Source organism: Sinocyclocheilus anshuiensis, unplaced genomic scaffold (assembly GCF_001515605.1).
Source record: "Sinocyclocheilus anshuiensis isolate Anshui unplaced genomic scaffold, SAMN03320099.WGS_v1.1 scaffold1458, whole genome shotgun sequence".
In the NCBI taxonomy this organism is placed as follows: Eukaryota; Metazoa; Chordata; class Actinopteri; order Cypriniformes; family Cyprinidae; genus Sinocyclocheilus; species Sinocyclocheilus anshuiensis.
Genome location: NW_015557184.1, coordinates 632,890 through 647,270, shown reverse-complemented (window position 1 = coordinate 647,270; position 14,381 = coordinate 632,890). Strand labels below are relative to the sequence as shown.

Below are 14,381 nucleotides of genomic sequence, written 5' to 3'. Positions count from 1 at the left end.
TTGGCTGGTGTCACTATCTCGCGAATGCGCCGGCGGATCTCCACCAAATTCGGGGGATCCCTTCGATCCCTTAGCTCGAGGAGCCCTCTCAAACGCCACCCTCTGCACGTCGGTAGTCCCCCGGGATCGCTTGATCGTTCGGTGCCGGACCGTGAATTTAACCACCCGTAACTCCCGAACCCCGGGGTCTATCGACGCGGGGGTGGTCTCATTCGAAAGAGGGCCTCGAGACATACACTCGATTCACGTTCGAGAGGGTTCCTCGAGCTGAAGGGATCCCCCGAATTTGGTGCGGCACCAAGAGCTTGTAACACTCCAAAGAGAAAGGAAAAATTGAAATCGCATCATATGACCCCTTTAACCACCCATAACTCCCGAACCCCGGGGGCTATCGACACGGGGGTGGTCTCATTCGAAAGAGGGCCTCGAGACGTACAATCGATTCACGTTCGAGAGGGTTCCTCGAGCTGAAGGGATCCCCCGAATTTGGTGCGGATTTGCCGTGCCATTACGGAGATATGGCCGTTCCAAATTTCAATGGTTTTCCATAGAATTAAGCTTTAAAGCATTTCATCCAGGTCGCCAGTAGCAAACAATGGAGTGTGCTCTGCTGGACAAACTAAGTAATTACACCATTTCAAGCATTTTATCTGCGTTATATGTTCTGTAAAAAAATGTTCATATCGGCAGCATTTTTGCCGATACCGATATATCGGCGACAGGCTCATATCGGCCGATAATATCGGCAAAACGATATATCGGTCGGGCTCTAGTTTTTACTTTGGAACACAAAATAATTTGTGATTTGCCCCAAATGACAAGTCTCTTGTAGTTTATTTTGTGCACTTCTACAGACAAAATGCCATGGTAGAATGTATCCGATATGTTTTTGTTTATTCTTACAGAGAGTATAGGAGCTATGGACTTTAGAGTATGTTAATATGAATTAATATGTTAATATAAAAATGGCTGTGAGAGACAGATGTACTGTATGTTCAATTATTTATACTGTTGTGTACTTTGTTTATATTGCAAATACCGTTTTCAGAAAATTTCTAGGGGAAAAAAGATGTGACTATTGATTGAACGGACGGAACATCTGAACGGACTATACCCTAACAGCCTCGTTTTCATTCATGTAAAATTAAATATGGCATTTTTCCTGACTATGCTCTTTAACAGAGCTTGTATGAGTGTCATGGGGGCCGTTCAAACGCAAGGCTTTGAAATGTATAGTGATATTCACTGAAATGGCTTTTGCTAAATAAATAATTATGCCACAATTCCGAAAACTAACACATTAGGGCCAATTTCTTCTTTGAAGCAGTTTAATACTTTCTCCCTCTAGTTTTTGTAACAAAACCTAGACTTTCTGACCTGTTATTCTGGATGTACATGTTCAGTCATTCTTTTGTTACCTTGTAGGGCTATATATTTTTAAGAGAATTTAGTTAGGCTCAGTCTTAAAGGGATAGTTCACCCAAAAATGAAAATTCTGTCATTGTTTACTCACCCTCATGTCGTTACAAAACCATTAATCCTCAAAACACAAATTGAGATATTTTTTAATGAAACCTGCAAGGTTTCTGGCCCTCCATTAAAAGTCCAGGTAACCAAAACATGGAGGAGCCAAAAAGGTTATAAAGGTGTCATAAAGCGAATCCATATGAATCGATCAGTTTAATGCAAGTCTTGTGAAGAGATGTGGTAGCTTTATATGGTGAACAGATTAAATTTAGGCTGTTATTTACATCAAAACATTGAAAGGTTGACAGGAGGGTGAGTAAACAATGAGAGAATGTTCATTTTTGGGTGAGCTATCCCTTTAAAAACCAACATGAAAAGAATTGTGATAAGATCATGATTCTGCCTTTTTTTTTTGCCATATCGCCCACTTCTGCTTCTGTTTGTCATGGCTAACAGGTGAACTGAAATGCAGCTTAAGTTTAAAACCTTAGATATTGCTGACTTGCTTAAGTTGCTTATTCCGTAGATCCTTTGTGGTAATAGTACCATTTAGATGGACTTTGTTTGAACCTCTCATCCACAGTTTTATGGTCGTCGTTGACTCCCTATCCACCACTGTCTCTCGGTGGGAGGCATTGTCATTCTGGTCACTCTCCCGTGCCAATGCGTCAGTGTTTGTGCAGTGATGGAGTGCTGGATCTCCTCCCTGTCTTTCATATCCAACTTTATGACAGTCATTGACTGGCTGATCAGAGGGGGCTCTCCTCTGCTATTTATGAGCCTGCCACCCTGGGCGCCTCCTTCCACTGACTCATTCACCTCCTAGCTGATGCCTGGGAAAGCTTCCTGCTCCCACACAAATACACGCTTCTGCCCACTGTATGTGCGTTGGAGAGAAGGTTCCATCAGAACAGTGTTATCTTAGTTTTATTTATATATTGTTATAGTTTAGTTTTTATTAATATTTTGAATTGGCTTTTATTTTTGTATTTTTTATTTAAATTTTTAGATATTGTATTATGTGCATTTGTCATTTTTTTTAAATTATTACTTAGGTTTATTTAATTTTTTTTCAGTTTTAGATTAGTTTTAGTTTTTAATAGATTCCAGTTAGTAATTATAGTGCTACAAACTTTTTTTTTTTTCACGAAATTCTACAAAATTTTTGTTTCGTTTAAGTTTTCCATCTTAATATTTATTTTTTTTCTTTTGTTTCAGTTTTATTTCAGTTCAAATGTTTTTAATAGTTGTAGTTAACAGTAATAATCCTGCATCATACAGATTTCAAGATTGTCAATGGTTTTTATATGGTATTTAAATGGTGGTTATTGGTTGGCACATGGTTATGCTCCAGAACATTGAGTTGTAGTACTCATGTGGGTAACACTAGTTTGAATCTGGCTCACAACATTTTCTGTTTCCCATTTTATGTTCTCAGTTTTAGTGTATCTAGTCTTAAAAGTGGAAAAGGTGGAAAAATTGTCATCATGTTACTCGTCCTCAAATCTGTAATGAATGGGGTTCGACCGATATGTATTTTTCAGGGCTGATGCTGATATCGATTACTATTACAGATCAAGTAGACCGATAACCAATATTTTGAACCGATATGTCTTGTGTAAAAAATAGATGTCAAAATTAAGAATAACAAGGGCTCTGACAAAAACTTTTCTTAAATGCTTATAAATTATTTTATTGGCAAATCGATTTTGAAAATGACCAATACGATAACCATAAAAATGCTTTAGCTTATATCAGCATCAATAATTGCCCAGGCCGATAATCTGTCAACCTCTAATCTGTAAGACTTTTTTTCTTCTGTGGAACGTAAAAGAAGATATTTTAAAGAATGTTTCAGCTGTTTTTATTCGTACACTGAAAGTCACTGAGGTCCAAAACAACACTGGACCATATTGATTTTCATTGTATGAACAAAAAGCACCATTCCAACCAAATTTTCTAAAATATCATTGGAACATGTGGATGAGTAAATAGGTTAGGAACTATCACTTTAAGTCGGTGTTTAATTTTAAATAAAATGACCAAACTAGCCTATTTCTTTGTTGAGACATCAGATTTGGACGTCAACACACGTCGTCATGGAAGTGCCACTCTTGTGTATGCCATTATTGCCTTACCCATGGTGGAAATAAATGTTCTTGCCCCAAATACACTGCAGCCAGGCTAAAACCATGTTTCTACCAAATTGTGCCTGTCTCTGAATGTAATTTTGCCAGGAGAGCTTTGCAGGGCTATTTTCTCTCATGGCTGATGGAAGAGAAAAGGAAAGGATAGGAGCAGAGGGATGGTACAGTTTCAGCCCCGCGGTACACTGGGAGCTGGGTAATTGCTAGCCCAAGCGGCTAAACAACAGACATAATGGATACAGAAAATGACAAAAACACAAGAGGCACGATGGTGCCGTCAGATTGCCGTGACAACTCCAGCTATGCATGCTTTGGCTGATCTTTCTGTTCTTTTCACGGTGCAAATAGGCTGTGGAGATCGGACATTCGGTCGCTGCCGTTGATGGGTGTTTTGTGTGTTCATGTGTACTTGTGTGATCAACAATCTCTAGTGAGTTGTCTGTAGCCACTGATTTTCTTTCTGAAACTTTTGAACAACATCCAAACTAGAGTGACGGCACACAACTGGGAATGAAATTCTATATCTCTGTTCTAAAACCTCGCTAGCTGTCTACATAAGCAGCTACCTTCTTAGGCAGAATTCTAACCTTATAATATAAGTGACTGATTTTGACACTACATAGGCAGCAACATACATAGCGATCAGCAGACGGAGCTTGACTTGATGTTGATGTTTGATGTTGGTGTGTTTCAAGGATAATGATGCAATATTCAAATAAACAAAAAGACAGCACACAGTATAAACTATTTTACTATTTTATGTTAGTTTTTTATTATTGAATGAAAATGTTTATAGTTTATATTAAAATTTCTTCTTGTCATCTTGGAGTTATTATTTTTTGCTTACTTGCAGAGAAATCTGGAATTTCCTTCTCATGCCCTGAATATAACGCCTGTTCCTCTCTTGTTCTCTTCTAGATTAGCTTTATACGTGTACGAGTACTTGTTGCATGTTGGGGCCCAGAAATCAGCACAGACCTTCCTTTCCGAGGTAAGACTCTGCTTACACACACACACACTTTAGTCTCTTTAGTATGACTTTAGTACATATTTTTGTTAGAAAACACATATAAATCATCATTCACCAAGTTGCCATTTTTATAAACATAATACTGTATATATTGAACATTTTACACAATGTACTGTATAATACACTATATATATTTTGTGCAGTGTGTCAAGCATTGCAATACAATTTTTTTCTAATGTGGTGATATGGCATCACTTACAAAAGCATGTTTCCTATCAAGCCTCTTCTTTTCTGCAGTGCAATAAAATCTAAAATAAATCCACTTGTTTCATTTGAATGGGTCAGGATGTTGTGAGTCTGCGCTGTACTGCCACAGTAACATTAGCCGGGTTTCCATCCAAAGTTGCGAATTTAACTTGCGCAAAACTGGAATATTGCATAAAACATCTGCAAACAAGCATCGTTTCCATCCAACAAGTCAAAGAGAACAAAATCGTCACTTCCTGATAAACTGGCACTATAAATCACTAAGAAAAGTAGGAGAATATAATCATTTTCATATATAATAAATTACTTGCGCCTCAGAGCGAGCAGACGAAACACAATGACTGAGGTCATTGCTTTCAGAGGTGGATGCTGCTGTTTGGGAACGCAGTCGTGTAAGACATTTCTGGGAGGCAATTATACAAAAATTCTTTGATGACAGACTTTGCTCGTGCATTTTGGAATGACCATAATGACATTTCAGATGCTGTGGAATGAGATCGGTCCACTGGTTAGTCAGGTTTTGCCGTCCCATAGCGCAAAGTCACAATGCATTTCCATCTCCCATTATTTGCATCTACCCTTTTTCACACAAGGCAAAAGCCACCTCAAGCGAGCGTAAAAACTTTTTTGCGAATTAAGGGATTTTTATTCTAAATTTGGCGTTTCCATCACTCGTTTCTCATGCGATACTTCAAAATGCGCATTAATTTAGGGTGATATTCACTTTAATAAGAACATTGACACTTCTGCATTAGTGTAGTGATGTGTAGTTGATTTGAACTATACTGAATTGTTTGTTTTTCCCCATATTTATACAGTCTCAGAATCTGTGGGCCAGTATGTGTGTACATGAGCAAAAATATTCATTAATTACTCATCATTAATTTCATTTTATAGCTGTTTATGATAAACCGACTGGCAGGACTTTTATTTGCCGTTTGTTTGTGAGCAGTCATTTCCGTCCATTGCTCTGTTACCCCAGGGTGTTTTTCCTCCCTGTTGGCTTGGCGGCATCTCTGCTTCGTGCTGGCATTGTTTCCCTGACTTTCTGCAGCACTTCTCGAAAGCACCGCAAGTTGGTCAGATGTTTATCGTGCCGTTTGGCAGGCCAACGAGGTGAAATTTACTGATAATGTGTTCTTAACCTTCAGACCTGCTTCGGTAATCCACTTTCAGCTGCAGTGAACAAACCTATCCTCTCTATCCTCTTAGATTTTCTTTTTTTCTCACTACATTTTCCTGTGTAATCATCCATATATAATTGTTATAATAGGCTAATTCTTTCCCCGCACTTTCCATGGTCAGTTCAGGTCCTTCTACTCACCTATTACAAAGGAGAACATTTCTTAAATACACTGAAATTATGGCCTTAATGAGAGTCATTTCCACACAAGCAAAAGGGATGGAGGGTGAAAGTGAGCCCCAAGGCCTGAATGAAGTGTAGGAAAAACAGAAGCCATGATTAATTTTGAGGGTCATGGCTCTGGATCGCTAAAGCCTGCTGTAGGTCTCCACACTGGTGGATTGACCAGGATGAAGCTGAGTAATAACTGCCGAGAATATGCGCTACCTTCAAGTCATGTTGCAGTAGTCCTATTTACCAACGTTATAACTAACAGTTGCATTGTGGATGTTGACTTCTGCAGAACACAAAAAAAAGATAGGCTATTTTGAAGATCATTTCAACTGTTTTTGTCTATATAATGTAAGTCAGTGGGGCCCAAAACAACGCTGGACCCCATTAACTTTAACTATATGGACAAAAAAAATATATATATTTTTTCAATATATCTTCTTTTGTTTTCTACAGAAGAAAGTAGGGCCCTATGATTTCCACAATGCAGAAAATGCGGACGGAATCGCAGAATCCAGTCATAAAAACGAAATTTACTGTATAACGTGGACTGTCACGGAATTTGTCAAATTTGTGTCTGTGCAGATCTTTTTTATGCTCAAACAGCAACATTACAGACTAACTAAAGTTGAATAAGTGAAAAAGCATAATAAGACTCCTTTAAGCCAAAAATACCATTTAAATATAAATCCTGCGTGTTCTGCGTGTCTCTGCGTGAATGAATGGCGCAGATGTGCACTTTCGTTAACTACACACATACTGAAGTGCGTGTGACGCTCGCAGTGTGTGAACACTGAACACATGAACATAATGTCTAAAACTGCTCTGAGAGTCACTTCATGAGCATTTTACTGTTTGTTTGAGTAAATCTATCATCATGTATACAAACAGAAACCTAAAGGTCTTGACAGCAACGCATCAAAATAAAAGTTCAGTTTAACTTGAAGAAATCATGACAGAAATATGTCTAAATGTAATTATAGTATTAGGGATGCACGATATTATCGGACCGATATCGGAATCGACCGATAATGGCTTTAAATGTACATATAGGCATGAAAATTTATGCCGATATGGCTTGCCGATAAGAGGAATACATTAACTCACATGTGCTAGTGTGCTAGCGATTAGATCTTGTCAGCAGTGTGACTCGTTTTTGAAGCAAAGTTTTGCCTGAATGGTGATTAGATTCACTGATTTGGATCGCTGCATTTTAAACTGAGAATGCATGTACAGAATGATGCATTCAGTGTAGCGGCAGCCTCCCCCGGGTCCTAATGCCCGTACGGTAAGGAGTTTTGATTCCGTAGGGGGCGCTGTTGGCCTACTTTTATTAAAATTAAAGTAAAATACACAAATAACATTTAGACTGTTTCTGATCAAATAAAGCAGTAATTGATGTCATAAAATCATGAGTATGTTTTGATTTAAAGGTCAGAAGCTATAGCTTACATGAATAAAAAAAAAATCACAAACATGACACTTGTAAATTAAATAATTGTATATAGCCTATACTGATTTATTCATTAATGTGTAATATGTTATATTTTTTTAAACAAATTATGAGCTCTAAAATATTTTCAGAATTTTTACAACTCTTTTGCTTTAGATCATCTACAAATGTTAAATCTTAAGATAAAATGTTAAGGTTACTACTGCATCTTTCTGAAAAAAAAAATTGCAGCGATTGATATATAGATTATTTATAGTTATTTTCAAAGCTTCAATGTTCTGTCATTCTAAAATAACTTCAGTGTTGTTTATTTAATTCTAACAAATAAGTTATTGTTAAAAACTAACCAAAATTAAAAATAATTTGCTTATTTCTACATAGGAGAGACTTGGTGTTGTTTCCAAACAAAAGGAAATATATCGGCATTGGCTATCGGCCAAAAAGAGTTGAAAAATATCGGATATCGGCAAAAATCCAATATTGTGCATCCCTAGATAGTATTACTACTACTAACAAATTTATTATTAAAACATTATTTTTAAAGGAAAATTTAAATGGAAAAAATACAATCCAGAAATATTAAAACCGAAAAAAATAAAACTGATTTCATAGGGCCCTAAGAAAGTCATGGTTTGAAATGACATTAAGTTGATAACACGCATGGCAACTACATTGGCCATTATTCTGTTGTATTAGTCCAAAAAATATGAAATTGCTCACTTTATTTATTTTGATTTTATACCAAAATCACTTTAATGCACTTCACATCTGAATTATGACTTCCGAACTCATATGTAGGGGCTTCCTAGAAGGACTTTCTCCTCTCTGCCTATGACATTTTAAGTTCCAGTGTCATAGACGGATGTGAGGAAAACAAGTCTGTTGTTGTGGTGGAGAAAGCAGGATGATATATGGGATCTGGATTGGGTCAGAGAGCAGACCGCACAATGTCTGACAGGAGAATGTTACATTATCTACAATCTCACAATTTCTTTTTCTCGTTTCTTCCTGCTCACTGCCTGTTGTAGATCCGATGGGAGAAGAACATTACGCTTGGAGAGCCTCCTGGATTCCTCCATTCATGGTGGTGGTAGGTCTCATGTGTTTTCTTTATATTTTATACATGCTGTCTATCTGTCTGTGTGTAAGCTAGTACTAATAAGTGTGTATTTCAAAATGGACAAATAATTTTGTTTTATTATTGATGCTCTGACATCTTGTCTAATCCAGGCACATTGCAAGTTATTTCTCAATTCAAATGTTGCGTGAAGTTACAAAATTTACAGCTCATCTGCACATACTTAATAGTGCTTACTAAGGCAAGCATCACTATTACTGTTATCCAGAGTTAGTTTGAGCAAACCTCAAATGTCTCATCATCATGCGGTGCTCGTTATGGCTGGTTTAAGCAAAAACTCAGTTAGGATTTATTGCTTGTCACTGTATCGCATTGCACCTGCAGGGCTCAACAATAAGGATGGAGGATTCTGCCTGTCAACTTTTTTAGCTTGTCAGCTAGGTACAGTTATCTAGCTGGATGTCAGATGAGATTTTGTCAAATCCACAAAAATGACTCGTGATAATCTTAGTAGTGTCATTTAGAGTGTGTTGAAAAATACAAATCAGACAGTGATGTTTTTCAATGTTAATGTCCAGAATTTTTTTTTTTACTTATTGCTGTCTTGGAGATTCCTGTCTAATTATAAGAACTGTATTTAAAAAAAAAAAAAAATTCGATGTGAGAAAAAAAATTGCTTTTATATGCAAAATAAAAAGATAAATAAATTCTAGTTTTAAAAATAATTAATTATTATTTTTTTTTTCATTCTGTAAAAATTTGTGGTTCAACGGATCACAAATCTCACAGTTCAGATCACATTACGGTTTTTGACCCACGGATCGGATCATTTTTTGGATCAGCAAGAAAAGAAAAATATTTCAATTTAACTTGCTTTCTATTTATTACTTAAAGCGAAGTACTTCTTTGATACCATAGCAAATACTACTAGATTAACTAAGAAAGTTTAAACATGATTAAAGAGACAAGAGAACAGCCAGTAGAAATAAGAACAAATACACAAATTACAAGCATAGATAAATACAACAGAATATGTTACAAATAAAATAAGGTTGGTAGTAACCAAATACAGTCAAATACAGAAATGTAATAATTAGGGAAAATAACACTGCATAGTGTTCACTGTATAAATTAAATATAGATTTTTATCACAGCTGTTTTGTTGTTTGATGATCATTAATGACAGCAGCAGTATTTATAGGCCGCTGTCCCTTTAAGACCTGATGCACGGATCCGATATAATGATACACATCACATCCGATTTCTTTCTCAGCTGTCTTCATTCACTTGAGACATAACTGACTGCGTTTACCTGAATGATGGTCGAGATGGGTATTTTGTCATAATTTTATGTGTATGTGTCGGTTCAGAGGATTCAGAAGAGGATTGAGTTCGGTGTTCGCGCGCCGTCTGAAACGCGTGTGCGCGCTTCATGTGTGTGCGGCTGTGTGCGAGAACAGCGCGCGAGTAACGAATCGAGTTCCCTTTCGCCTTTTCTCTCTGGGATTGTTTAAAATTCGCTTGCTTGTGTAAATACGAACAAATGATAAACTTATACTCTATTATGGTTAAATTTTGCAATTAATCCGCGGATCACATGCGTGCCGAACCGTGGGGCTTGGTCCGTACGGATCACGGATCAACTACGATCTGTTTAACCACTAGTAAAAATGATTATTAAAGTTAGTTAATTTAATTTTTAAATGCGTTTTTTGTGTTGTGGACAACAAAAATGTGGACAGGGCAAGTTAAAATCTGAACTATGTCCCAACTGAGCAAGCAGAAAAAAAAACAATTGGTGTTGAACCCTGACCTGGTTAACCAACAGTGTGAATGATACAGTTAAACTGAAAATATACTCACTGTTAACTTAAAAGTGACTCCACCATAAAGAGAGAGTAGTATATCTATTACAGACTACAAGATTGTTTGCATTAACTTTCACTGTATTGATTTATACTAATCCAGACTTAAAGGGGTCATATGATGCTGTTTTAAAGATCATTATTTTGTCTTTGCAACTTCAGGGATCTTATCTATTCACAAACAGCTTGTAACACTCCAAAGAGAAAGGAAAACTTGAAATCGCATTATATGACCCCTTTAAGTTTGGCTGTGACACCAGCCGTCAAACTGTATGTTTAACCTGCTGAGGTTTGACCCGTGGCAGTGGGTGTATTATTGGGTCAGGCAGCCTTTACAGAGGGCACGTCTGCCTGGGCCTGGCTCTCCCACCCCACTCCTTCAGACAAAAGGCCCAGATGGTGGGGCAAAGACATGGCCCATCCCTTTTCTAAACCCCTTCCATCAACCTTTGTCTCTGCTGCTGTCCTTTGTTCCTGTTAAAGACCCCAAACACAGATTAACTCTTTGCATACCATTCCCCCTTTGTGGCAAGTGTCCGGATCCCCCGCTGGCCCAATTCGGTTATATTCTCCTCCATTGGGGGAGGCCCAATGACAAACTGAGGGCCAGCGGGAGGCCAGGGGGTCAAGACAGCTCACCGGTCGGTAGTAGTCATATAGGATAAAGGGGGATGAGTGCAGACTTGAGGAAAGAACTTGAGTCGTTAAACCTCACCTCCTGTGTGTTAGCGCCTTGTAACACTTTGTGGAGGCATGAATCTTCGCAAATGCGCCGGGTTCTGACTCCCCAGTAATTGCTTCTCTCATATTGCTCATATTTATTCGGCAAGGATTTTCTATTTGTCATGATTCCGTTATTAGCCATAAACTGTGCGGCTGTTCTAGTACCTGAGGTCAGCGGCTGCCTAAGGGTCAGGATTATCTCGTTTCTCAAATGCAAATGACAAACCACTGCACTCCTAATAATACACATGCGAAAGAGGTCCTCACTGTAAAGTCCATATGGATGTGGCTGTATTACCCCTGCTTTTGTCTCATATTGTCTTCACCATTAGGATTTGCTTAATTGCCCCCAGAGAAGAGCTTAGTGTTTAAAATAATCTATTAACATGAGAATGTAGTTAACTCCAATTAGCATCAGAGGTACGCATTTTGTTCACAAGGAAGTGCCGTGACGTAATTTGAACAAACCTGCAGGTGGCGTTTTGAGGTTAGGTCATGTGTACGAGTCAACCGTAAATCTTTGCTAGTGATGGGCCTCTTATTTTATTTTCAATCCGATACCGATATTTTCAAGCCCAGTATCGTCGATACCGATACCTATAAACTAAACTGATCTTTTAAATTATTAAAAGAATATAATCAGTAATTATACTCACTTAATATTAGATTTTAAAGCCATGTTTTTAACATTTCATAGGCCTTTTTTGTTTACACTGTCAGAAATAAAATATACTATAATTGTATTTTAGCCCTTTACTGGGGCAGTAACCTCAAAGGTGCAACTATACCCCTAAAAGGGAGCATATTAGTACCATACAAGTATGTATGCTTTAAGGGTAGATAAGTTTCAAAGGTCCACCTTTGAGGATACCTCATGAAAAATAAACATGGTGTTACATGCGTACTAAAATGTATTATTATTATTATTACCATGGCAAATTTGTGGTTACTGCAGTTTCACTACAAATACTGTGGTAAACTGTGCAGTATTGTTTACAGTATATTACTGCAGTATAGTTGCAGTAATAAAACCATGGTTACACAAACTAGCCAATTTTAAATAAATATTACATGTACACAAAAGTTTGGAGTCAGTAAGATTTTGTAATCTCATGCTCACGAAGGCTGCACTTATTTGAACAAACAAACAAACAAACAGTAAAACCAGCAATATTGTGAAATATAACAATTAAAAATAACTATTTTCGATTTTAATATATTTTAAAATGTAATTTAAAATGCATCTGTGATCAAAGCTGAATTTTCAGCAACATTACTCCAGTCTTCAGTGTCACATAATCCTTTAGAAATAATTATAATATCATTTGCTGCTCAAGAAACATTTATTATTATTGTTGCTTCATATTTGTGTGGAAACCGTGATGCATTTTTCAGAATTAATTTTATATATAGTAACAATGTTATTTAATGTAATAATGTGGCAATGGTTTCTTAAGATCTACTTACGCCTCTGATGCTTTTGGGAAACGCAGCCCTATTTGAACAAGCACTGTGAGCCATGCGTCAGCAGCGAACGCTGTCTGTGATTGATTGGTTCTGTCTTTCAGCATTTGCGTGTGTTCCGATGAGCAGGAGAAATGGTTCTATCCAACACAATTATTCGCTAATATAGTCTATTTTTCCACTTAGAAGCTTATTTTATGCCCCGAATTTCTTGATAAATAAATAAAATTAATGGTTAAAAAAATGCACTTTAGAATCAATATTTTTATGTGAGGATTGATCCTTTCGATACAACATGCAGTATCGAAAGTATCGATACTTAAGGATTGATCCGCCCATCCCTAATCTTTGCTACACAGTTTATTTAGTTTTAGAAGGGCCATCCCATTTCTAGGGGTGTGCGATATAAAGATTTTTGATCGTGGACGATAAAGAAGTTCTTTCTATGTTTCTTTCTATGTTTGAAGAAATATGGTAGTATCGTGCTACAGCACACATTATATCTGTTACAGTTCCGGTGCCTCCGTCTCAATATACTGTACAATGTGACATACATTCACATCAGTGTTAACTCAGCGGCAGAGTTACTCTCACGGGACACTGCACTTATTCGCTACTCAAATGTACATTATTTGCTGTTCTGACGTGTGATTTTCTGATCACATACACATGAAGCACGTGCACTAAAAAGCCTGTCAAACAGCGCCTGATTACTGGACTAAGTTATCCTTTGCGCTAATACTGTCAAAACACACAAGGTTTACATATAGACTCAGTTGGTTACATCTAAAATGAAAGCAAACAGTTGAGAGAAAAATGGATGCGTGCCTGTATATTAGATGCGTGCAGCTCTTAAAGGGACAGTATTACACATGCTGTCGACTGTCATTAAAGGGATTGTTCATCCTAAAATTGCATTTCTGTCATTATTTACTCACTCACGTTGTCCCAAGCCTGTATTACTTTTTTTCTTGTGCTGAACACAAAAGAAGATATTTTGAAGAATGTGGGTAACCAAACAGTTGCTGGTCCACATTAAATACTATACTGTCACTGTGGACCAGCAACTGTTTGGTTTTCCACGTTCTTCAAAATAGCATTTATGTTCAGCAGAAGAAAGAAACTCATTCAGGTTTAAAACAACTTTTGAGTGAGTAAATGATAGGGATGCTCCAATCCGCCATTTTCGCCTCCGATTCCGATACCTAGGGTTCGGTATTGGCCGATACCGACCCGATACCAGTGAAGTTTTTTTCCCTCATTTAAATAAATGTAGAATTTATATATCTCTGTGTGTGGAACTGATAATCATTCTTTCACAATCTACTAGATACAGACTACTCCATTATAAAGAAAAATTAAATAAACAATAAATCTGAAAAAATATAGGCCTATGTATATTTATAATCTATGACAAAAATGTATCATAAACTAGGTTAGTGGATAATTCGGCAGCAAAAGTTATTCTAGAAAAATCAGTGCACAATAATTTTAGAAATCCAAACATTTAGTGAAAAAACAATATTTTGTGGGGAACAAATAAAAGTGTTGCACTAAATATGGTAAAATGTTACACATTGCTATTTGTATTAT

General features: G+C 37.0%; 1 protein-coding gene across 2 annotated transcripts in view; it reads left to right on the top strand.

The window, feature by feature from the left end:
- Nucleotides 1-14,381, top strand: part of LOC107678694 (single-stranded DNA-binding protein 3-like) — an 85,680-nt gene that overhangs the window by 7,862 nt on the left and 63,437 nt on the right. For both annotated transcript variants that reach the window (XM_016474064.1, XM_016474063.1), the window contains exons 2-3: nt 4,533-4,605; nt 8,687-8,748. In XM_016474064.1, the coding sequence (XP_016329550.1) occupies nt 4,533-4,605; nt 8,687-8,748 (135 nt within the window). The remainder of the gene's footprint in view (nt 1-4,532; nt 4,606-8,686; nt 8,749-14,381) is intronic.